Source organism: Blennius ocellaris (assembly GCF_963422515.1).
Source record: "Blennius ocellaris genome assembly, chromosome: 5".
Classification (NCBI taxonomy): domain Eukaryota; kingdom Metazoa; phylum Chordata; class Actinopteri; order Blenniiformes; family Blenniidae; genus Blennius; species Blennius ocellaris.
In genome coordinates, this window is record NC_137654.1 from 28748909 (window position 1) to 28775350 (window position 26442).

At 46.3% G+C, this 26442-nt stretch overlaps 1 protein-coding gene across 1 annotated transcript in view; it reads left to right on the forward strand.

Moving 5' to 3' along the window:
• Positions 1–2314, forward strand: part of scn8aa (sodium channel, voltage gated, type VIII, alpha subunit a) — a gene marked incomplete at both ends in the record, with an annotated part of 34511 nt that extends 32197 nt beyond the window's left edge. Inside the window, 3 exons of the mRNA XM_080496974.1 lie at positions 354–683; positions 779–1049; positions 1155–2314. Of these exons, the coding sequence (XP_080353100.1) occupies positions 354–683; positions 779–1049; positions 1155–2314 (1761 nt within the window). The remainder of the gene's footprint in view (positions 1–353; positions 684–778; positions 1050–1154) is intronic.
• Positions 2315–26442: the final 24128 nt, after the last annotated feature.

The window sequence follows — 26442 nt, forward strand, 5'->3', positions numbered from 1 at the left end:
CTGGTCGATATGCATGCATACCAGATTAGTATTATGTTAGTGGACTGGATGTAACGGACAGGAAATACTGCATACAGTTTGTCCTCAAGCCTGATAACGTTTGACAAAAACAACAGCTCTTCTCTGGTCGGCTGCCTGCAGATTAGTCAGTGTTTGTTAAAGATGGGGGGGGGGTCTTTTTACATCTCAAACTGCTGCATTATTTTCTGTGAGGAGCCAAATAACTGGGGGTCACTTTATACGTATTTAAGTGAAACTGATACAATATAGAGTCGTTGTATATCTATTTTAATGCTTCAGTGTCTTTTCAGTGTGTGTAATTAATACCGTATCGTCCTCACCCCTTATCCAAGGTGGGAGACCAGCCTGACTACGAAGTGAACATCTACATGTACATCTACTTCGTCGTCTTCATCATCTTCGGCTCCTTCTTCACCCTCAACCTCTTCATCGGTGTGATCATTGACAACTTCAACCAGCAGAAGAAAAAGATAAGAGCCGCTCCGTCCCTCGACATTGAGAAGAAGGTTTTCATTTTAGAATGTGGTTATAACCGAGTCTTTTGTTCATCCCTTCACTTTGGAGGTCAGGATATCTTCATGACGGAGGAACAGAAGAAATACTACAACGCCATGAAGAAACTGGGATCCAAAAAGCCACAAAAGCCCATTCCACGTCCACAGGTATTATTTCGTCTAGGTTATTTAACACGAGATTCCCGTTTTGTTCTCATCTCACCTTGTTTTCTTCGTTCTCCCGGTTTCCTCTCACCGTCCAGAACAAGGTCCAGGGGATGGTGTTTGACTTTGTCACGCAGCAAGTCTTCGACATCTCCATCATGATCCTCATCTGCCTGAACATGGTCACCATGATGGTGGAGACCGACGACCAGTCGGACGAGACGGAAAACGTCCTCTACTGGGTCAACTTCATCTTCATCGTCGTCTTCACCACCGAGTTCCTGCTCAAGCTCTTCGCCCTTCGACACTATTACTTCACCAACGGCTGGAACATCTTCGACGTGGTGGTGGTCATCCTGTCTATTGTCGGTGAGTGATGGAGGCGGGGAGTCGCGGAGCAGGAAGTCAATTCCGTGTCTCTTCCACATGTGTAATATCCTCTCTTTTTCCCCTCCCATTTTCCTTTCCTCACAGGCATGTTCTTGGCTGATCTCATTGAAAAGTACTTTGTGTCGCCCACCCTGTTCAGGGTAATCAGGCTGGCTCGTATTGGCCGAATCCTCCGTCTGATCAAAGGGGCAAAGGGCATCCGGACTTTACTCTTTGCCCTGATGATGTCACTGCCAGCCCTCTTCAACATCGGCCTCCTGCTCTTCCTGGTCATGTTCATCTTTTCCATCTTCGGCATGTCGAACTTTGGATACGTGAAACACGAAGCGGGCATCGATGACCTATACAACTTCGAGACGTTTGGCAACAGCATGATCATTCTGTTTATGATCACCACGTCGGCCGGGTGGGACGGATTACTGCTGCCGATCCTCAACTACCCCCCAGACTGCAACCCCAAGCTGGAGAACCCCGGGACCTCGGTGAAGGGCGACTGCGGTAACCCCTCGGTGGGAATCTTCTTTTTCGTCATGTATATCATCATTTCCTTCCTGATCGTGGTCAACATGTACATTGCCATCATCCTGGAGAACTTCAGCGTGGCCACGGAGGAGAGCGCCGACCCGCTCAGCGAGGACGACTTTGAGACCTTCTACGAGATCTGGGAGAAGTTCGACCCCACGGCCTCTCAGTTCATCACTTTTGCCAAGCTGTCCGACTTCGCCGACGCGTTGGAGCACCCGCTCCGCGTGCCAAAGCCCAACACCATAGAACTAATCGCCATGGACCTGCCCATGGTGAGCGGCGACCGCATCCACTGCCTGGACATCCTGTTTGCCTTCACGAAGCGCGTGCTCGGCGACAGCGGTGAGCTGGACATGCTGAGGCAGCAGATGGAGGAGCGCTTCGTGGCGGCGAACCCCTCCAAAGTGTCGTACGAGCCCATCACCACCACGCTCCGACGCAAACAGGAGGACGTCTCGGCCAGGATCATCCAGAACGCGTACCGCTCCCACCTCATCCGGCGAGGCATCATCTTCAAGCGCCACGCTTTCACCAACAGCAAAGTGGAGAACGGCGGGACCAACCAGGAGAAGAAGGAGAGCACGCCGTCCACGGCCTCCCTGCCGTCCTACGACAGCGTGACCAAGCCCGACAAGGAGAAGCAGGACGACAACAAGGAGGAGTGGGCCCGGAAGGAGAAAGACAAAAACCAAAAAGACGAGTGGGAATCCAAGTGTTAGGATTCGGTGACTCTCAAAATCTACTGAAACACAGTGAGCTGAGACTCTGAGCCCCAAAATCCAACAAATGTTGAAAAATGTGATCGTTTGCAAGTGAGGAAAAAAAAACTAAAAAACAACAAAAACATACAACAACAACAACAACAAAAAAAGTTTACATACTCAAGTACTACTGAGGCAATGTGGTTTCCTTTGTCGTCGAAAGACAGCCGAACCAAACACAATCAGTTTACCGTGGAACTTTTTGCTGCATAGAGACGGAGTCGATAGAATCGAGGGACGAGTACTGAGTGAAAGACAGTGACTGACGGTGTGCCGGCCAACGGCACACTTCTTTTCTTTAGGGACCAACTGCCACGGCACAGATGATTGGAGAAATGCGAATTTCCTGCCACCACCACGTGTGGACCCCCCCCCTTACCCCCCACGCCCCCACGCCCCCCCCGCCCCGCAGCAAGCCTGCGACGCTGCCGGACCGGGTCACACAGATCCCAGCAGAACTGTGCCAACAGTCTCATGGAGGGTCTGTGAACGCCGAGTTTACCGTCTTTATCAAGAAGAAAACTTATAGTCAACCGAGCAAGTTGAGCTATAAAGGAGGGAGGGGGGGATTCCCAGAATCGTAGACAAAGATTTTTTTTTCTCCCCGTTTGTTTGTTTGTTTGTTTGTGCTAAGTATACTTGCATCTTTACATTATTTGAGCAGCAAAAAAAAAAAAAAAAAGAGAAAAAAAAGATAACATTTAGCCCATGTCACTGGTCTTTCCATCCTCCCTTTGTTATACTGACACTGAAAAAGACATTTTCTACATGGGCTTTCACACTGACCAGGTCGGGGTCATTAGTCATTGTTTGGACTTGGACTGAAGGAGACTTGCTCAGACCGAGTTCCAGATAAATAATAATTATTGTGCTCGTTCAGTGCATAGAAATGACTTGCATGAAGGCATGTTTTGATCAGGAGTCATGCATGAGTAATCATAGTCCACAAGACACTAATTCTCAGACCACTGCAGTGGCTTGACGACAGGTTTGAGGCTGTCCACTGGGGAAATTACAAGAACTATCAAATGTAAAATGAAGATTCGGGGTATATATTATAGTGGAGAATTGATTGGTATTATTACAATCCCACCCTTCACCGCTTTTACTTTTCCAGCCCGAAACTAAAACTTCAGGCGAGTGGAAGATGTACCGTAAGCACTCAGAGGCCGAGTCTCAAGATTAGCCGCCAACTCAAAAGCAGAAAAGGGTAAAACATTTTTGCTGCTCTTGATTCTTATTGAGAGTAGAAAGAGTGTGGATTGAGTGTCAGGAGGCAGAATATCCTCACGTTGAGGAGGCACAGAGTTGCAATTCTGTGTCAGTAGTCCTGATCCTAATCTGGGGCCGACATCTCTTTGTTTACGTGCATCCATCCGACAGTCGCTTCTTACTTCCCTGTGACGGCACTTGAGAGCAGGTGAGGTTTCAACGCCAAGGAATTCATGTCTGGCACCAGTCAGGGTCCGACGTGCTGGAGCGTCGGCAGGTCCCCCCCCCCGTTTACTGCCGTCGTTCCTGCAGAGGGGAGAGAATTATGCTCTCAGTTCTCTGTTTGTTTGGGGTTTTTTTTTAAAAATCTTTTCCTTTTAGTGATTTTTTTTTTTGTTGGGCTCGTAGAAGAACTGGAAACTGTGTTCAGGACTAATTCACCAGACAGTACTTCAGCTGATTCATTTCATTAAAGTTCCTCTTTTTGTACTCCGTCAGGCCCACATCACAAGTTCCCAGCCAGGGAGAACCGAGGCAGCGGTTTTTCTTTTTTGTCGTTGTTGTTTTTGTTTTTTTCCCCCCAGACAAGTTGAGTCGCCAGCTTTAGGAAAAAGCCTTGAAGTCCTTCTCTGATGTCCTTGTGATGCAAATCATTCTCAGACAAAAAGTCTCTGATCAGTGCGAACGACACTGACCGTAACGATAGAACCCAAGTTAGATTATCACGAGGACATGCCTTTGCCGTGCCTAGCATGTATGGAAGGTGGATTGGCCGTGAAGGGCTTGTGCTTTGGACTGTACAATCAAATGGATTGTGTCTGGTGATTCAGGGAGGTGGACGGATGACTTAAAACAAAACGCATCCCGAGCGTGGACCAATAAATGGGCGAAGCCCCTCCCTTCAGGGTTTTTTCGACTGACTGCCATGAGAACTAGAGAGCGACGCCAGAGTGCAGGAAGAGAATCGTGCTTTGGTCTGAGTCGGAGTGCTGAAAGTCCCATGTTTGTCAGTGTATCATTGTGCTTTTGTGGGACCTCTTAAAACACTGTGTGGTGTTGGACCCGGGCTCGCACCATCTCCTCACATGTTTTTGCAGGCTTTTTTTTCCCCGACGTTATCACCTGCTTCAGAAAACAATTAGCCAGAGATGGAGGTAGACAAAAGCTAACACTCGCCATGAAAACGGAAAAAAAAAACAAAACAAAAAAAAATAAAATAAAATAAACCGACAACAACAAACATCAGCAGGCCTCACATAGACGCAGCTATGTTGTATAATAAGCTTTGTGGGTGTTTTTCATACAAAATATAAAAAAAATAAATAACTGAGGCTTTGTCAAGTGGTAGACAAAAAACGCAACTGCCTCCCTCGGTGTTCTGCCATTTCTTTTCTACACAGGAGTGATGGTCCTTTTTCTAAGTGGACGACCGGACGACGAAATCCGGCCTCCACTGTCACACCACTAATGCCATTTTTGGTGTGTTTAACACTGCCTGTACCAGAATCCCCTGTACGACAATAACTGAGGTCTGTTTACAATATGAGGTCTCTGAATCAGTTTGGCTGCTGCACACTGAAACCAAATACATTCCCAATGAGAACCACAGGAGGAGCGAGTAACGTCATCCAATTTACCCATGCTCATCTTGGATGTAATGTTTTAGAATGATACATTCACACTTGGAAAACAAAACAAACAAAAAAAAAAAGACAAAAAAAAAAAAAACCCAACTTAAAAAAAAAAAAAAAAAAAAAGACAAAAAAATAAAACACAAAAAACATATATATGTACAGTGCAGGCTATGATGTAAATGGCACAATCGCTGAAAAAGAAAGAACTTTTTGAGAGAAACTATAAATATTGTATTATATTCTTTTATTTTATTGGCATGCTTTGTTGTGTTTTTTTGTAAATATGGGATTTTAAAAATGTTACTACTAATAATCAAAAAAGAAAAAAAGAACAATAACAATAATTATAGAATGGCTTCCAGCTATGCCCTTTGTCACATTTGTTACCTTTTGGATTTTTTGAGACACTTTTCACTTTGTTGACGGAAATTGAATGAAATATAGATATTATATAATACAAAAGATATATACATGTATACATATATGTCTATATGTATATACATAAAACAGAAGAACACTGTTTGTCACATTTGATTTGTGTGCAACACGTTCAGTGGATGTCTAAAACTGGTTGTTTCCAGCACCCTTCTTTGTTGGGGATTAGCTCGTGTGCGATTATTACTGGATGTAGCCTGATCATGACGAAAGGATCTTGTTACCAGCACATTTGTCACTAAAACTGTCATATCTCTCACCTTCAGAGTTATATACAGGACACAGTCACAGACACGACGACACACGAAGGTGATTCTCCTCACTGCCCACCAACTCCACCAGTGGTCTCTTCCCCAAGGACTGTCAGCTGGTGTGCCTGACTGACACACACACACACACACACACACACACACACACACACACACACACACACACACACACACACACACACACACACACACACACACACACACACACACTCTTTTTTCCCATGCCCACACATCAGTGCCATTACAGCTCGACACACCTGCAATCATGTACTTGCTTCTCATCCTCTCATGTCTTTTTGTTGGACGGTTTGTTTTCTAGTGTTCCACTCAATGGCATGTGCCTTTTTTTCTGCTTTTTCTGCAAATTTGGATGTCAATGCCACACTGTAAAAAAAAAAAAAAAAAAAATAGAAGAAACAAAAATACATCTTTCCAATCTGTGGAGAGTGGGTTGGGGAGGATTTGTTGGGGGAGGGGGGGGGCAGCACAACATTAATCAGGGATGTGGAGTCAGAACTACTGCCGGAGGACCATGCAGACACCCCACGTCATCTAAATATTCAACAGTGTGTGATGTTAACAGAAAAACAGCTAACTCAAAAACTGTCCTGTTCTTAGTGCTATGTGTGTCACCCACTTGGCTTGTGAAAAAGCAGCTTGCCTTCTATATTTTTTTGTTTTTTTTTGTTTGTTTGTTTGTTTCTTCTATATTTCTGTTTCCATCTGAAATTTATTTTTGTATCAATATTTGATTATAGGACTCATTCTTTTCTAGCATGGTTTATTATGAGCGTTTTTTTGTTTTTCGCTGAAAAATTAAAAAGTGCTTTTCAAACTGTTGTTATCATTTGACACCGTGATAAAAAGAGGATATACAGTACAATATAATGGTGTGTTGCACAACCACTTGGACTCTTGGTAAGAATATATGAAAGATTGTCTTCATTTGAGCACGAACCTTTTTATTACCAATAAAGCAGCCTTCCAGTTACGCCGTGTGTGTCGTATTTCTTCGGGGGGGCCGATGCGATAAGCTTCCCGCCTTCGGGCCTGTTTCGCTGTCCACTCGGAGTTGTGGTCACCATTTTGTGCGCATTAGTTTTACTTTTGTGGTGCGGTAGGTGGACGTTAGAGAATATCCTGTGAAATGGAGCAGAGTGGTAGCCGGAGTCCTGAAAGGCAGCCTTTCAGATGTAATGGCTTTATTGAATTTGTTAAGAGGCCCGTTGTTAACGTCCCCCTCACAGGCAGGAGACGCACTAAAGCCCCATTATTATTCAGTCCGCCGGTGCCATGATGCTCTTGTTTGTGGTCTACCGTACAGTCAATAGCCCAGAGGTATGATGTTACAGTCATACCTTGAAGGAAGGAGAAGACAGCCACTGTGGAGTTGTGGTGGTGGTGGGGAGGAGGGGGGAGGGGGGGGCGTATTGATCTGAAGAGGAGGACAGGGACTATTTTTAGGTTTGTATGCTAATGAGTTCTCACAATGTGCACTACGAATAGAAATCATTCCTCACTGGTGTCTTTTGTTCTCTCTCCCACCACATAATCATTTTAAAAAGACTTCCAGGCTCATATCTGACTCCAACCCTCCTCCTCCTCCTCTTCCTCCTCTCCTCCCATCCCCAGTGTCCTATTTGTGATCTTTTCTGTCATGTACAGTCGAAGGCATGCAGGAAACCTGCTGCTTATTCACTGTGAGCCTCTCCCCTCCTGGTTGCACTGAAACATAGCAGGATGGCCGAGATTGCAGTGAGGCGGAGAGAAAAGAGAGGGAGGGAGGGGGAGTCGGGGAGGGGAGGTGGTGCTGGAGCACTGCAGTGCAGATAAATTAATGCAGCAGTCGGGGCTGAGTCAGCAGCACACTCCCAGTTTGGCCCGGTGCCGGAGTGAGGCTGAGCCTGGGAAACCGGCTCCTCCGAAAATCACCAAAACAAAGATGGTCCGTCCTAAAATTACCGACGTGTGAGCGGCAGGAGAACCTCTGCAGGGGGACTGGAGGTGGAGGGAGGGAGCTGTCCGTGGTGCTGGAGGAGGGAGAAGAGGGAGCTGTCCGTGGTACTGGAGGAGGGAGGGAGCTGTCCGTGGTGCTGGAGGGTGGAGGGAGCTGTCCGTGGTGCTGGAGGAGGAGCCGGACGACCTGCGTCCTCCTGCCCGGCTCAAAGGCTGGCAGGGTGGGGCTGGATCGGAGCGGGACGAACCCCCACCCACCACCATAAAGAAAGAGAGATGTTCACGCTGTGCGGAGGAGCTCGACCTAATTCGTGAAGTGCCACACCTACACTCCCCCGTCTCCCTCCTCCTCCTCCTCCTCCTCCTCCTCCTCCTCCTCCTCCTCCTCCTCCTCCTCCTCCTCCTCTCTCTGAAGCTGCCCCACGGCATGTGTTTTCTCTGTGGACAAACCTGGAGGGGGCTAAATATAAATATTTCCATTGCCTTTCATGAAGTCTTGAGCAGAAGCATTTTAACGAATATTGATAATTATCTCATTGCGGTTAAAAGCCGTTTATCACTATTTGCTCTTCTCTGCCACATTGTGCAGGAGACCTGCTGCTAAATGTCACACAGATAGTAAGTGTGAACAGGCAGTAGTGAAAGAGGCTTTCCTACTATCTGATCCCAATTCAACCCTTGACTGAGATCAGAGGCTTGTGTTTGTGCTCCTCTGCCCCCCCCCCCCCCCCACCACCCCTCCACCACCTTTCCTCTAAGGAGAGGAGGGAGCCCTCCATCATGGCTATGGCCAGGAGCCAGGAACTCCCCCTGACACAGCTGTGCCCTCATGCAACTCACATTTCTCAATGAGAAACGAGGCAGATCCCCCCAGACGCCCCCCACCCCAGACCCCCCCGCCACCCCCACCACCCCACCCCAGCCATCTCCTCCATCCACTTCCAACGTACACGTGTACATAAAACTAAGACCCCCACCCTCAGTCAGCCTAACGTTTCTCCCCAGCAGCCCCCATTTTAACCCCAAAATGATGACTTACTTTGCATGTATTTCATGTATTGCATAATGTCATCGTGCAACAATGTAAGTGTGTGAACAAAGGATGTGCAAACACGTGCCTTCACAACAACACACCGCCTTTCGTTTTTTTTTTGTTTTGTTTTTTTGTTTTAAGATTACCCACATCAACTTGTGCTCAGCATCATGTGCTGCTCCAGCCCCAATTTCAGACACGACAGCGCCCACTTGTGGTCATGCATGTAAAGTCCCCCCCCCCCCCCCCCCCCAACCAGCAGATCACGTCACTTTTTACAGTTCAATTTCAATACGTGACATTGCAGCTTGGTACAATTTTATTTTCAAGTCTTGAACGATCTGAAAATAACAAATGTGCCACTCAACTTCAAAGGCATAGCAGGTGAAATTACAACGATCTTCCTGTTGTTTTGTTCCCGTTAAAGAGAGACTAAATTATCGAAAGAACAAATAGCACAAATAAACAGAAGGTAAAACAACATGTTTTTTTCAAAAAGTGCTGAAGTCATGATTTATCTGAGAGCGGTAAGGTTACAGTGACCTTTATTGTCAGCGTTCACACAGCCAATGTGGTCCGTCTATCCGAGTTGAAGCATTCACGAACACAAATCGGACGTCTGTATGAAGGTTCACGCCTCTGCTGCGATGTGGACCAAATCCTCGGGACGCCTGTAAAACCAGTACAAATATGTGGACAGGTCAACCCCCTGTCATACTGTCGTACCACACACCGATATCGTCTGTCCTTCAATCTGCAGGAAAACAACTTCAAGAGTCATGCATCAAAAACACAGGTGCAGATCATACCCTTGCCGTTTGGCACTGGCCAGCCACTCCACGAAATGTTTCGCCTTCAGCTTGTCGAGGTAGTTGGTGAAGTCGCTGGTGAACGTGCCGTCTGAATGCCTCTTGAAGTGTTGGATGATGCGTTGTCCTTTTTCTACCTGATATGAGTGCCACCTGAGGGAAGAGGCACAATTTCGGCCTCTATCAGAGACGGACACGTCCGTCTTTTCACTTAATTTATTTACATTTATTACAAAAAAATTGATATCAATTCCATTCCACAGGGATTTTCTCTCCCTATCATTTGTGGTGAAATAATGCAACAAAACTCCAAGTGAACAGTTTTAATAGACAGCATAGTAAATCTTGAAAATACCTTGACAGTCTGGTTTTATCTGCGTACATCCCTCCGGTACTTGAGCAGAGACACAGGACCATCATAGACCACAGGAGTAAGTTCATCTTCAGTCCACCCGCTCACCACAGCAGGAAAAACAAACACCGACGAGTCGGAAGACACGAGCCAAAAGTTTAATTAGCAAACACTCACCTTGTGGAAATTTAGCAAGCGATCAGTGAAGTGCTGAGCTCGCGGCCGCTGGCGGCAGATTATTTATGAAGCTGCAGAAAAACCCTTCACATCTTTGAAAAAAAACCAAAACAATAAAAAACCACGCCTCGAGGACACGCCGGAGGTGGACTAAATTGCGAGCGCTTATTAGCTCTTATGAGGACAGCAGGTGTCCGAGTGTGACATGGAGGCCACCTCCAACACACGGTGACCCTCATTCCTCATTATGGCGGCGTGGATCCTCGCTCGTCTGAACTTGAATGAACTGTACTCTCCGCCAAGGTCAAAGGTCAGAGGCCACTCACGCAAGCTCAGACAGTAGCAGGTGTGAAGACGCGTCATTGCGGTGTGTGACATCACCAGTGCTGCTCACTAATTTGACGTGTCGAAAAATGTGTCCCAAATTTGTCAAAGTTCTGTCTTTGCGTTACTGGAATGACTCAAGAAAGAGTGTGAAACGTGCAGCCAGTCGGCCACAACTGGCCCACAAGTGGATGTAACCCGGCCCATCAAACCGCCAAGTAAATTGTAAACATTTAAAAGAAAACTGTGATTTAAAAAAAATAAATAAATCTCTAATCTTTAATCTGTGTGACTTCCACCCCGCAGGCACATGGACACCTGAGTTCCCTGAATGAATGAAGCTTTTCATGAATTTAAAAACTACAGATTGAGATGATTACTTTGTCGTGTCTCATTTCAGACTCAATGAAGATCTAAGAAAATATGTTAGGCTTTCTCGTAAACCGTTTGTCTTTTCAGAATAAGATTATAATGAGCAAAAGCCAGGAGGTTTTAAAATCTCATGGATGTAATCAGATATACCAGAAACTAATATAATAAAAAATAAAATACAGACATATTTCGAAAGATTGAATAATTTTAGAAAGTTATAATTTTTTTAATGTATGTATTTCAAAAAGATGAAATTAAATAAATGTTTTAAATAAATGCATTATTAATTTTTTTGTTTTTTTTGTTTCAGTAGTTTGTATTTTTGAGTTTTTTTGTCTTGAGATGTCTATAATGAATTAATAATAATAAATAAAATAACACTAGGTCAAAACAGTATGTAGCTTAGAAAGAATATGACTTTTAATTGAATATGAAGGCTATTTGTTTTGTTATATTTTCTTTTGTTTTCTTGTGTTTTGTTTTGATTTTATTATGTTTTGTTTTGTTTTGTAGTTGTACCGTCTATTTCCTTTACAAAAGGTCAGTGGTTTTTTTTTTTTTTTTGAACAGGAAGTAACTTGTTCAGATGACGTAAGAAGATTATAAAGGTAAAGTCATATTTATTTCGATACCGTGGATTTATACTTTATGTGACTTCTGTTAGACTTTTAATCTCACTGTGTTCATCTTCAGTTTCACGGTTCATGAGGCCTACTAGCCGGGCTAATGCTAATGCTAATGCTAGCTGCTTCAGTAGGCCCCAAAAGAGTATCGATCCGACCATAATGTCATGTAATTGTAATTGCGACTCGTTACGAGTTACTTTCAAAAGGAGCATAGCTGTAATCTTCAGTAACTCTTAAAACCCTCATTCAGCGGATTAATTTGGGTTAGCTTCCTCGCCTCCAGGACCAAAGTGTATAATCTGCATCTTTGTTTGTTTGTTTACACTTTGTCCACCGATAACAAAAAACATAAAATGGTCTATGTTGATTGTCAAACTAGGATCACATAACATGACGTGTTTCTGTGTTTCTCATGAAGGCCAGCAGGAGACACCAGACACTTAATTCTGCTTCACAAAGAAATTAAAAGAAATATATTAAAACAAAGCGATTGAGAAAAGGCCTAAAAGAGGAGAATGAATAAAGTACACAACTTTATGAAGACAAAAGTAATTACATGGGTAAAATACATTGTTTGATGGAAGGCCTGAGCAAATAATTATGCTTTTTTAAATTCTGATTTATAAAAAAATGAGTGTGACAGACGGAAGTTGGTTCCACAGGCGAGGAGTAGGAATTAAAAGCTGCTTCGCCTTGTTTGGTTCTGACTCTGAAACATTTTGTAAATCTCTTCCAGAGAACCTCTGTAAAAATGAGATAATTCAACTTCTAACCTGTCCTCTTTGGCTTTATATCCTTTTTTATTTTGTAGGTTGTAGGAAGTTCTGACATTTCATTTTGGAGAGACCAGCATCCGGAGAGTAAAAACCAGCATCAGTACGTATGTATTTACTCCTGAAAATAACAGTAAATCTGGAAAAGAAAAGAAATACATAAAACAGCAACATACAAAAGCAAACATGAAAAAGGTTTTGGATTACAATTGGATCTATTATCAGAGATAACATAACATAGGAAAGATGCATCACATAGGAAAACATTCAACCTCATGGCAGATTTTATTTACATATATTAAAAATTTTTACAGTAACATAACAGTCCTTATTCACTATCCAGCAATAGTTGGTATTTGTAATATATTGAATAATGCTTTTTGAATAATCGATTGCATGAAAGTGTCCAGGTATAACTGGACTAAACCCTTAAGTGAGCTGGGGTCAGGGTTAAGAGGTACAGAGGATGGATGAATGGACGGACAAAGTTGTTTTTTCACATTTTAGATGTAGTGTAATTCCCCTCCTGGCCACCAGATGTCAGCGTTGACCACAGCTTCCAGCCGCTCTCTTCTCTCGTCCAGAAAGAGCTTTAACTCTTTTGGTCCTCTGCACATCTCTTGGCTCATAAATCCCTTCCTGTGTTAAAGACAATGTGCAGAAGCTGTATTTTACATCGTATTTTTCGGAGTACTGTGAGAGCCGTACGTGTGGACACGTCACACAACACCGACACGTCGTCGATATTCACATCGATCTGACGCAATTAAACAATTTTGAGCAGTTTTCAAGCGGCTTGCTTCTTGCTAAATTGTATTTTTAGAGGGCTGTCGTGGTGAGATGAAGCCACTGATGGGAAAAGCAAATATTTGAGCAGTTTGTCAGGAGCTCGGGGAGCGTGCCGGCACGATGCCGTGATATAGTATTCATGGAGATTGGGCTGGACTCGTGCAGGAATATAGACTCACCTGCGTCCGCGCTGTCTGTTCTCGCCCCCCCGGGGCAAGGCGGGAGAAAGGTTGGAGCCCGTATTGGATGTATTATCAGTGAGAATAGACATGGAGTTGAGTGCAGGGATCATATGGCCGAGGGTCAGCGGGGCCTGCGAGGCGTTCCTCCCAGCTGCTGCTTGATAACTCTGAGCTGATTGATACATTAATATTGCATCGATCGGCTCCTTTTCTTCCTCAGAGGCACTTCTTCACAGAGCGCAGTGTGCACGCTTTAGGCGGAGGTTTGTAGTGCAGCATCGGAGTTTTGTCATTGATTTTATTGCTATTTTTCTGCTTCATCCCACATGTTTATTTTTATTCTCTGGAGTGTGATTTTTATTTATTTTTTCCCTAGTCCAGATGGTAGCCACGCTCTTATACAAACACCCAATCTTAAAACTCCATCATGTAACCTGTATCTGAATGAAAAGATGTAGCTGCAGTCCGTGTGTGTGTGTGTGTGTGTGTGTGTGTGTGTGTGTGTGTGTGTTACATAAAGTCTAAGATGGGTTTACATTGAAGCGGAGCTCCCACACACTGCTTGTCTATAGATTGAGCCTCACTTTAGGTTTGAGGGCAACGTGTGGGAACCGCTGAGGACTCCACGCACTGGACACTTCATCTGCAACAACAAACACTCTACCTGGTGAGGCATGGCGGGGCTTTTGAGAACCGCGGGGGACAAAACAAGTGAGGCTATCGCTTGTAAACATCACGGCCGAGGGGGCGGCGGTTTCCACTGGGATTTCTCCTTCAATTTATTTGGCCTGTTAATGACAGGCTATCAGATTCCTATCTCCCTTTCCTGCTCGCTCCCCGCTGTAGCCTGGAGGAACTGTTTTTTTTTTGGGGGGGGGAGCATCTGGAGCCAGGCTGTTGAATGGGCTTCATTCTTGCGGGGGCCTTGTGCTCTAGCCAGCGCACCCGGGGCCATTGGATGCATGGCCGGCGTCCGCAGAGGCGGCAGAACCAGTGGGTTGGGGGGTTTGGGGGGGGGGGGGGGGGGGGGGCTGGGAGGCGGGAGAAACAAAAGGAAGCCCGCTCACGCTGCCGCTGAATCTCCTCTCGGTGGACTGTTTGCTTCCAGAGCACTTAGTGTACAACAAATGTCGTTCACCCCTGCTTCGGTGCGTCTCACTCTCCCCCCCGCCCCCCCCCCCCCTCCCACATCTCCTCCGCGCTCACTTTCATTTCCTTGCAAATGGAAACGATGGATGACGGCGTTCACGTGCCAATTCAAACCTGAGCAGGAGGGTCTGATGAGACAAGTCGCCCCCGCTTATGAGAGGATCCTCAGTATTGAGCGACGCGCCGCAGCGGGGAATGGGTGGCGGCGCTTCGGTAAACGTGGCTGTGGAGCAGCTGACCGAGTCTATTTTCTATTCTGGCGGATGTTTGCGGACAGCTGTGGTCTCGAAAACCATCGGCCGCCGAGTGATTGCCGCTCGCCCTCTCGCCGCCTCACACTTATTTCCTCAGAGAGGAGCAGTTCTGATGTTTATGGGATTTACAGGGAATTTAGAAGAGGAGTAAACGACTGCCTCAGTCCACACAATTAGAGGGTTTGAAACCAATTTGCCTGCCATGTGTAGCGGAGGGCTTTATTATTAAAAGTGCATCTTGTGTCATTCGCCCCGTCACACCCAAAAGGTTTACATAACCGTCTCCGTCTGCTGAAAGTACCCTAAAAATCCTCTTGTAATCCATTTTGACGCAATCCGACCGCTTCAGACCGGCTTTGAAGACTTTCACACTTCCTCCCTTTATCGATTGCGAGGCTGTGAGCGCCGCCTCACCTTTTTTTTACCGGTTCAGATGTTGGATCAATGTGTTTGTGTCCGTACGGGGGAGCCGACCTGTACGAGGCGGAGGCGGCGTGCGGAGGAGGCGGAGGAGGAGGCGTGAACGGCGTCTCCCCGCTCCGCCGATCGTTCTTATCTGCGAAAGCAGAGAAGTAGGGTAATGCCGGCCCCGCAGCTGTCAAAACACCCATCCTCTGTCCGTTTACTTTGACGCACGTTCCTGGGTGATCGCGCTCAGCTAAGCTGTAAGAAAGAGGTTACGGGCCGTCAGAGCACAATTCGTGCCCGTCTCTTGCAGAAGGCGGAGATTATTTTGGGGGGGGCGATCTCAACAAAACCACAAAGGGGGGAAAAAAAAGAAGAAGTATTTCATCTTTTGCTGTTGTTGTTATATCATATTTCTGCCAAATCCTTCCAAATTGTCCCCCGTCCATTCAGTCCACGCTCTGAAATCATCATATCAGTGCATAAGCCCTATATGTATCCCATTGTGATTTGGTTTGGAGAGCAGAAATGGCAGATTAGTCCTAAATCCGTCCAAGTGGATTATCCACTCATCTCTAAAGCTCGTGCATCGAGGGCTCCTCATAATTGCTGCTCGCAGTGCCGATGGCAGGAGTGCCCAGCCTACCCACAGTCACAAGAGCAGGACCGACGTGCCTCCACAGCGCCATCCGTGGGCTCGACCCGGCTTTGCCCCCCCCCCCCCCCCCCCCGCTAGCCTCTTCCCATTGTGTTCTATCTGTCAGATGTTGGCCGGGGTCGCCTAAACCCATGCAGGGAGCCACAGCACAGTGTGCGGGGGGGGTTAAATGTTTACATACATTCATTTGACTTAACGCGGGGGGGGGGGTCGGCCGGCCGGCCAAATCCAAGGCTCAGTCCGGCGATCGGGCAGACGGAGCCATATGTTCTGCTTTTCGACATGGCGACAGTGAAGATCACACCAGTCAGGTTATCAGGTTAATGTAAATCCCCGTTCTGGGTTCATTTCTGCCGTTTCTTTCCCCTGTGGGTCATGCGGTGTTTTAACGGGATGAACAACACGACTCTCTGATCACGTCGAATAATACCAACCGTTTCTGTCCTGCCGGAGCCAAACGACTGAAGATTCAGGCAATGAAAAGACGACAAGGAGCTTCAAGGGTAGAAGAAGACTGAAACATGCAGATGTTTTCAGCTCTGAGGGCTCGAGTGACTCCAAAAAGAAATATCCTGTAAAGGTAAATCATCTTTTACGGAATTCTCGTTCAATAAAAAACTTCAATTGACGCACAGTGGATGCCCTTATTATAAAAGTGTCAGTAAACTATGCTTTAACTGAAATGAACTTCACCCCTCTTGATGTTGCTGAGACGCTTTTTTTACTGTAACTGATGGAATTTCTGTTTATCGTTTCAAAATTACAGCTCCCAAGTGTAAGAAGTTATTCTCTCACATTTACTCTCGGACGCTTCAGATCTGCAGTTCAGTCGGTCTGAGCGTTCCATAAAGGACTCGTCACTACTGCTTCTTATTATGTGTTATTAAGTTTTCATTTGGCGTACAGATGCCGAGTCAGCAGCTTTTTAACAACACATTAAATTGCATTGATTGCTTTCATTAGTGTACAGCAAGGGAAGCCATCTTTTTTTTCCAAATCAGTTTTTTAATCAGAAACAAAGTAGTTTCACCACCGTGAGTTAAAAAAAAAAAAAAAAAAGCAACCCGCTTCTTTAACCGTCACAATCGGATCCGTTCCTCCAGAGCATGTGCATCAAAGTGTCCAAATCAGTAGCTGCTGTTAAAGGACTAAAAGCAATAAATACATAACGTCACCACGCGATGTTTCATGACAAATACTCATGGTACACAACATGCAAAAGAGGAAACTTTAGTTTCAAACATATAAAAAATCTAAAATGCTCACATGACAACGCGCTAGTAGATTGACGATAACAACACTCCTCCATGTCCTCATGTGTACATCATTTCATTGCAAAAGCAAACAACAGCAGCCGCTCGTGGCGACGACGTGAAAAGCACGTCTTTCTCAGCGTTTCTGTCGTTTGCGTCTAAACGGGCATCGAAGCAAAAAAACGACACATTTTTCACTTGAAATGTCTTCGTGTCAATGAACCGTCAACCTCATCACTTCATCAGAACGTGACGCAGCCAATGTGTCTAAAGATGATATATCGTTAAAAAAAATCAATAATAAGCAGTCCTATGGAGAAAAAATAAACCAAACCCTTTCTATTCACACGTCTCATTTCATTTTTCTTCTGTATTCCCGTTACAGAATTGCTCAAATGCAGCTGTTGACATAGATTTCATCCTGTGTGAGTATTTTGCGTAATGACCTGAGGAGTCCCACACTGTTGGCATAGGTGGTGCATTTTTTTTTTTTTGCTGACGTAGCGTTTAGTTTGGGGTCAGGGTGGCGAGGCTGTCGGACGGCGTGCCGGGTGTGAGAGCGGCAGCTTCGCCTCGGCGCCGCTATAATTCACCGAATGATTTAACAGCTAGCCATTGATCCACCTGGTAAACATTCATTGCTTTCAGACTGATTTTCCACTCTGTTTAGAGATCTCTCTCTCTCTCCCTCTCTCTCTCTCTCTCTCTCTCATGCTTATGCATTGGAATGTGTGTGTGTGTGTGTTTGAACTGAATGTTAACAGGCGGGTGGGGGTGGGTAACTGATTGGGGGTGTGAGTGAGCGAGCGTTGGCAGAATGTGGTGGAATGAGGGGAGAATAGGAGCAGGACAGACAGTGTGGTAGTGAGACACCGAGATGAAGAATTGTCTGCCTTTCTCTTTTTTTTTTTTCTCTCTCTCACCCATTAACCAGACACGACCATTGTTGCCCTCACTTCCCACTGGCACACTGTTGCTGTTGACTGACAGGCCGACAAGCCGCCCCTGTAGGTCTGCCACATGGTGGGCTGATCAATGGGGAATGCAAAACGTCACTGCTTTGTTTAAAAAAAAACAACAACAACAAAACAAAAAAACGGCTTACCTCAACTCTTTACGTGGCACAAAGCTTTCACCTGTGCTTCACTTAACACTCACTTTAGTAATTGCTTTTGCCCCCCCCCCCCCCCCCCCCCGAGGCAAAGACGCATTTTTAATCCTTTCAGATGATTACAAACGCAATTGATCCCGTGTTTATTGATTTCCAAGTTGGTGAATGTCAGATTTCTTGTCGGCGTCGTTGCTGACTCGTGTTGCAGCGGCGCCGTTTTTTACGTGCAGCTGCTGTGTCGGTAGTAATGAGTCCCTACATGACGGCGACTTGTAGCAGCCCCCCCCCCACCACCACCACCACCCCCCAGTGATTGGAAATCACGTGCGCCCCCACCAGCTGGGCAGAGGCGGCGGCGGCGGTGGGGAACGCCGCGGCGAGACGAGGCGTGTTGAGCGGCCCCCCCCACACAGGCGGAGGCCGTCTCGTGGAATTCCAGCATCGGAGCAGGAGGCAGAGAGAGAGAGAGAGAGAGAGCGAGAGAGGAGGCTGCGGGGGCAACAATAGTCCGGGGACATCTGTCATGCGTGGCTGCACTCCCCTTTGCTTACAATGGGTCCGGGGGACCGGCCAGCGGTGTCTTTCTTTCCCTCTCCCCTCCTTTCCGGGGACACTTCTGTCCCTCACAATGGGCCCTTTGTCCCCCCCACCCCACCCCACCCCGCTTTTCGCCAACGTTTAACCCTCCCGAGCCTGCTCCTTTTTCTGCCTCTCCTCTCTGTCTCTATCACAAAACAAAACAAAAAAAAAACCTCGCAAGCCATTCAATCGCACTCCCTCTGCTCGCTGCGTTTTCATTATGACTTTTCGCCGCGCACTTTGCATTGAATGTGTCGCCGGCCTCGCCGTGAGCCGTGTGCCTCGCTCTGGGATCGGGTGTGTGCAGGGGAATAAAGCCTCTGCGGGACGGCAACCTATCTGATTTCACCATATATATATGTGTGTGTGTGTGTGTGTGTGTGTGTCGAGTACAACAGAACGTGACGGCGGCCTCTGGCACCTGAGACACCGTCTCCACGCCGTGTGACCGTAATCATGTCCTCTCCCCAACCTGCCCCCGTCGTGTTTCCAGGAAGTCGGGCCACTAAGAGGTTGTCATCACACACTTACTGCCCGTTGATGCGACACAAATCACTCCCCCCCCCCCCCCATGTGATACCTGATTGATTATCAAACCTGTGATGATGTTAGAGTCCCCGGCTCTGCACTGACTCGGATGTAATTATACCCGGAGCCGTCCGTTTCCCAGTGTTTTCAACACTCATCAGCCTGATGTAAATTGCAAATTGATTTTTTTTTTTTTTTTTTTTTTTTCCCCTCACCAGCCTCATTCTTAAGGACTTAAGGGGTTCAAGTCGGTCTACAATTGATTGGCCGGATTGCAATTTATTATTGCTGTCAGCAACAAGGCTTTTCAAGGGGAAACTTGGCCGTCCGTGGCGTAATCTGAACTCATCACTTCTGCTGTGCCAGCTTGTCGAACGCGAGGAACATCTGTTGCGCCAAATCTGCTCGGGAAGTAGTTTGTTTGAGTAAAGTTTCGATTTTTGAACACTTGGTTCGACTCTTTTTCACATTTGAATAACAGGCCCTTTTTTAGACGACAACGCTTTCAAGTGAAAACACGGAGGTCTTGTTTTATTTTGGCAGAGCGTTTCCGTGACATCGGCGCTCGGAGCCACTGAAAATGCACGTTTTTTTTTTGTTTTTTGTTTTTTTTGAGAACGGGTCCCAAAGTGGAACTTCTTGAAACCGCCGCGACTCCATGGAGACGAAGAAACGGTGCTACTAAATATATGGTGGCGTTATTGTTGTGAAACTTCCAAAGTCAACTCACGAGTTTGGAGTCAAGCAGTTTCACAATTGAATGTTGTTTTTTTTTTTTTTAACACATCACTTTTGCTCCACTTCTGCCATGTGAAGGATTCAAAGTTGTAAAGCCTGGGTTTTGCTGCCCTGAGCTCAGGCTGGCAGGCTCCTTCATCGTGGCTGCACGCCGCTCTTCCTCCTTGTGCCTCAGTAGGTGCAGGGAGGTGGTGCCATACATCAGCGCTAAATAACACATCGCATTGCGATAATGATAAAGTGTGTGTGTGTGTGTGTGTGTGTGAGAGAGAGATGGACTGTCGATCTATTCCAGGAGTACAGGGAGTTTTAACCCTCCAAGACTCCCACAGATAAAAAGCAAGTGATTTTTTTTTTTGCAACCTCAGCTGAACTCTGAAATAATCCTGAGTCTTTGATCTCCGCCTACATTCTCCAGATCTGCTCAATACTTCTTTAATCGTTGCATCTTTTTTACTGTTTTTAGAACTGAGACCTGACGCGGACTCTTCACAAAATAACATACCTGCGATTCTTTCAATAAGACTTAAGCTCTTAAAACCATTATGACCATTTAAGACGCATTAAACATCACATGCGGTTTGTAAAGCAGAACCAGACTCTTGGTATACTTCACCTCTTTAAACTACACCAGGAATATTTATAATCATACTCAGCTTCTTCAGTTTAAACCTTTTGACACCAGACTCTTTAAATAAGTGCATTTCTCACAGTTTTTTAAACATGGCAACACAAAATTTGCTTGATCAACTGGTTGGACAGTTATTTTTTTACTATCGGTCACAGATGAATGTTGTAATAATACCGATTACCAGGATAATTTACTTGAGATATACATCTTTCCGCTTTGCTTTATCATCACCGCGTGTCCCGAGCAGCTTTCCAAACCGACGGCCTTTTAAAAGCATGACTTTGGAGAAGATTTCCAACAGCGTTCGCCATCAGTCTAATTTACAGCCTCCAGCGCTCGGTGAGCCACACTCAACCACGTTCCATCATGGAAGCCACCGGCGACTCGCGGCGCTGCCGCGTCCTGGCAGCTAATCGCTGCCAGCTGCTGAACGGGGTCGGAGAACAAAGGGGCCGTTTGAAAAGGTGATCTGTTGATTTGGAGGAGCCCTCCGTCCCTCCGTCCCTCCGTCCCTCCGTCCTCCTATTTAATGGGACGTGCATCACGTGAGATGTGGCATCTGTGTACAGCGCTGCCACGTTCCCACACACACACACACACACACACACACACAGTCTGTAACAACACCGGCCCATCTGCGTCTTGCCGGACCACCGCGGGATGAACTGGGGGAACAACGGCAGCAGAGCGAAGCAGGTAGGGGGGCCGAGGTGGAGCAGGTCGGTTCACGTGGACGGGGGGGGGGAGCCCGGGAGGCGCGCTTTAAACTTTTATTAGTGTCGTGATTCCTGCCTTGACGTTTCTGCAGTCAGTTCATCACACAGATCACGTGTGATGATGAACACACACCCACCCCACCCCCCCCACCCCCCTCAACAAAAAGGTACATGAATTTGAGCCTCGTCTTATCTGGATTCCCAATCTTCCCTCTGCATACCTTCTTTTAATTCGCTCCAAGAGCAGTGGGGGGGCGGGGGGGGGGGGGGGGGTGGGGGGGGGGGGATTTTAGGAAGCAAATGTTTCATGTGAGTGGCTGAGTCAGTAGTTGGAGATAACATTCTTGTCTTTTCCCTGTCAGCATAAATATTTAAGTAAACCTGCCAGAGAGAGAGAGAGAGAGAGAGAGAGAGGGAAAAAGTGGGCGAGAGAGAGAAAGATCCCCTGAATGATGGTTGTCTGTCAGCAGGGCTGTACTCTACGGCCGTAACCAGGGCCGCTCGCACGCCGACAGGTCCTCCGCGTGTGTGTGTGTGTGTGTGTGTGTGTGTGTGTGTGCGCGCCTCACACCTCTCAGCGCTGTCTCGCTGATGGTCCAGGCCTTCAGGCGTCCTGTTATGACAGCTCACTCTCCGCCCTGAGAGACCTCATCTGGGCGTGCTCTGACAGGGCGGCCGCTTGGAATAGCTCTGATGAGAGGCGAGCGCAGACCTCTATCATTCTGCTGCTGCTCCCTGTCACTCTTGCTTTCTTCCTTTATTTCTTTGTTTCTGGGCGTGCATGCATGTCTGCTGCCTCTTCTTCTTTGTGCCAGAGTGTGTGTGTGTGTGTGTGTGTGGGGGGGGGACAAAACAAAACTGCATTAATATAACAACATACATTTCTTTCAGGCACCTCAAAATCTCTTTGATTATAAACAATGTATAAAAGGCTCTTATAGACCATTTAGCAAAGGTTTGTTCAATTTCATGTTTTCTCCCTTTCGTCCATTTTTTTTTTTAAATGACACTGAAGTAAAACTCATAAATCAGCGTGGCATACTGGCACGTTACAACATGTCTTACATTTACCGTGTACAGTTCTGTATTTTTCGTTGTAACTTGTTGAAGTGCTTTTAAGACGGCCTTTTCCCGCCGTTTATCTCCTGGAGTCTGTTTCATGTTTTTGTTCTGTCGGCCTCTGGGAATTTATGTTCGGGTTCAGAATGTCAGTGGCCTTGTTGATTTTCTTTAGTGCTTTTTTAAAAGATTTTACGAACGGACAATATTCTACATGAATACCTACATTCTTTACACATGGAGAGTGAAAAGAAGTAAATTATGAATTATTACTAGAAATACAAGTTAAAATGGATACTACTGGCTTTTAAAACACGTTGTCTTGTGTTATTATCAAATTAATAAGTGATTTTCTCATATTTTATTCTTAACTTGTCAGGATATATCATATACTTTACAATAAATAGATATTTTGGAGTTTTGGTGATTGTTTTTTCTTTATTTTTAGATTAGAAAACGGTGTTTGTTGCCTTGAAGCATATAACATTGTGAACAAACTGAACATTTTCACCAGCCCATCTGTGACTTCTTTGCACCGTGGAGCTGTGACACGCTCGCCACAAAGCAAGGTAAACATCACAGTGGCGGGATGAAGTCCACGTTGAAGCCATACCTCTGGAGGACTGGTACTGAGTGACATTGCGAGGGCGAGATAAGGAGATCAGAGCCGTAAAAATGTCCTTGACAGAGGTCTGGCCCGGCCCTGGTTACCAGATCAACCAGCACCATCTGTGACAACCCCAGAAGCAATTATCCCGTATCACATCCTCGCTGACCATCTATATTAAAACCTGCTCTCGACACCTGAGATTAACCCACCCTCGCACCTCTTCTGCTATAATCTCGCCTGTCTGCCGGCTCCCGGCGCCCCCCGATGCCGCTTGAGCCAATAGTGTGGTTCGCTGGTTCAGGGTCAGCTTCTCCCGTGTTCCATGTATTCCGCCATGCTGCTGCTGCCGCCCGTGGCCTGCGCCGCAATCAGAGCTATGGCTGTCATAAAATGTCCAATAGCTTAAAATGACTATAAGCCATGTTATTACGGAGAGAAGCAGAGAAAAGGAAAGGGGGTGGGGGGGTGGTGGGGGGGCTGTAAAAGCAGCATCATGGACTTCTCCCTCAAATGGCACCTGAAGGTCAGTGGTCGGACACGGCCATGTTGTCCAAGGCTGCTTCTCTGTGGTGATGGATGAATGAACACCAGGAAAACATGTTCCGCAACGGGATTATTTCTAACCTATTTCAATGTGTTTTGTCGTAGATGTTGGTTGAGGAGGTCGATGGAAGCTCCTGCTCTGTTCCTCATGTGCATCTTGGACGACTTGAAAACCCTCGGATTTCACAGGTTCTGGCCTTTTGAACGAGCCATTTTAATTGAATAAAATCAATATATACCACGCATACATCAGCGTGCGAGGCAGAAATCTGGGCGTTAATCTGATTTATCTTCGCCGGATCACCGCTGCTATCTGATCAATTGTGTCGCGTTTTGCATGATCACTGGAATAATCTGATAAGTCAGTGAGTCAGGTTTTCAGCGAACGGTCCGTCTTTTTTTTTTTTTTTTTTTTTTGAAACACTAAATGCTGAAGAAATGAGAAGCAGAGCTGTTTTCCTCAGTTGATTAATCATGTGAAACATTACTTGTCACAGTCACTTCAGCAGGTGTAAATCAGTCCTATGCTGGACGGTAACAAAAGAAAGCGAGCGACGCTGCGACCCCATTGGTCAGGAAAGTAATTGGGTGGAAGACAAATTGTAAAATATGACATCCAACCTGCGTTTAGTAAAAAAAAAAAAAATGATATCATTTTATCGTAACATTTGTAAAACACATTTTTCCACGATGAAAGATGATTTCTTTCGAAGAACAAAAGGCCGGAGGTTGAAGATCTGTGAATTTGTCGCCACCCTCTCGGCGCTGCGCCTTCATCCTGGATACTGAGCAGACCTTCAAAGTGCAGCGGCGCTGCGGAGGCAGGCTGCACACTTGTGATGTTGTCAAAGCGGAGGGTAGTGAAACGCCAGTGACAAAGAGCAGAGCCGCTTTGGCTTGTTGAGATCCAGAGGTGAATGGGGACGTGGAATTCAGTCCGCGCTCGTGCACATGGCGCGATTGTGCGAGACGCTCTTCACTCCCCTGCCGGACAATGCTCAAGGCTGTCCTCTTCCCATGCAACCGTCCTTGTCTTCTGAGCCGCAGCATGTGAAAGGTGCATTCATCGAAGCCCGATGTATAATACAGGGTCATATGGAAATGGTGTTTACATACCTTTTCCATTCCGCCTCAAACGCAATATGCTGCTGCGCATTATTGGCTTTTCTTTTTCTTTTTCTTTTTCTTTTTTTTTTTGCGCCTGGCAAACCCACACAGTTTTCTTTACGCTGCGTCGGGACAAAGTTAGCTGTAGGTTGGTTTCTGTGCTTTTTCTCTTCTCTCTGTGGGGGCTATTAAGCTATCAAAGATGTGGCCTGTGAAGAAATGCAACATTGTCCAGAGAGCTGGAGAATTCCTCTGAGCTGGGGGAGGATAGGGAGAAGGTGCTGTGTGTGTGTGTGTGTGTGTGTCTATGCATGCGCATTGGGGGGGTGGTGGTGGTGGGGGGGATTAGAGAACGTTTGGAGGTGGACGAGAGGGGAGACGATGATGATGGACAGACACGGGGGAGCCCCCCCAGTATCAAAGCAGCAGGAATGTCGAGCGGGCTGGTAGGACCTGGAACGCTCTCCCGGCCCTCTGATCTGATGTGATGTGTGAAGTGGAGGGGTGAGTCAGAGCTTAGCTCGGCACACAGCAAGCCCCAGATACAGAGCAGGCCCGCAGCCGTGCAGCTGGTGACCAGACCTCCACCGCAGAACACCCCCCCCCCCCCCCCACCCTGTTGTCGTCTGTTGCACCATCGATGAGTTTCCCTTCGTTCAATGAAACCTTTTCAGCCTATTTGTATACCTCTCGCAAAAACCCAAATGCCGCCTCGACCAGAAAGAAAAAAATAATACCCCTCGGGTCGGTCGGTGATATTTCCCACACGACGGTTGATACGTACACCGCAAAATCTGCTTCTCGAGGTCATGCGCCGGCCGGAGACTCTTTGCCTCCACGCCATTTGATTTCCCGCGAATAGACGAAGCCCAGCTCTTTGTGTCAGCGTTCAATCACGATGAGAGGGGGAGTGCATGTCTCTGCCCGCGGACAGAGACGGACGGAGACAGACAGCGCCGTCTGTGGTCGGCCATTACACAGACATGCCTCCAGCTTTTACAGTGCCAGTCCAATTACGGCTTTACATCCGCTTCTGCTTAAGTCCATTTGCTTTTACTTAATTCCCAAACTATTCCCTCATGCTTTGTTCTTTACTCTAAAGACAAGTCTTCTCTATCCGTCCCCCCCCCCCTCCCCTGAACATGTAAGCTGGCTGCAGGGTCATTAACCCACCGGAAATTTTGGCTTTGCTTCTCTCTTGCGATTTTTTTTTATCTTGGCTTGGAACAAAGAGAAAAACATTCAATAGTTATTGATTCTGAGACATACAACTTTTACTGGAGATCCCATTTAATCACAAAAGCTGATTTATTGTAGGCTGTCTGACAATCCCATTAAATTGCTGTCTAGCTAATCAAGTCAATTCTTTCTCCTGGAGGACTAATCTTTTATAGGGACAGCAGAACAAATCCGGGCAGCAATAAGATTGACGGGTAACTGGAAGGTTCAGGCTCCCTCACCTTACCATAAATATAACAGGGAAAAAGTCACTAAACGACGTGTTCACCTGCTCGACTAAACAATTTAACGAACTGGTTTTTAGAGAAAGGAAGTTTTCAGGAGGCACACGCTTCACACTTTTATCTGTATACTTTCATCAAACACATTTTAGCCCACACACAGTTCAACCATTAAAACAATGCCATAATAACCTTTAAAGATAATCTTTGTTTTGATGCAACGTATACGCAATGAAAACGTCTATAGTTTCACACACAAAAAAAAACCCCTGACACTATTGAAAAACGACTACAATGTCAACATAAAGCTAATTTTAATGAAAGCTTCTGGTGCAAAACACA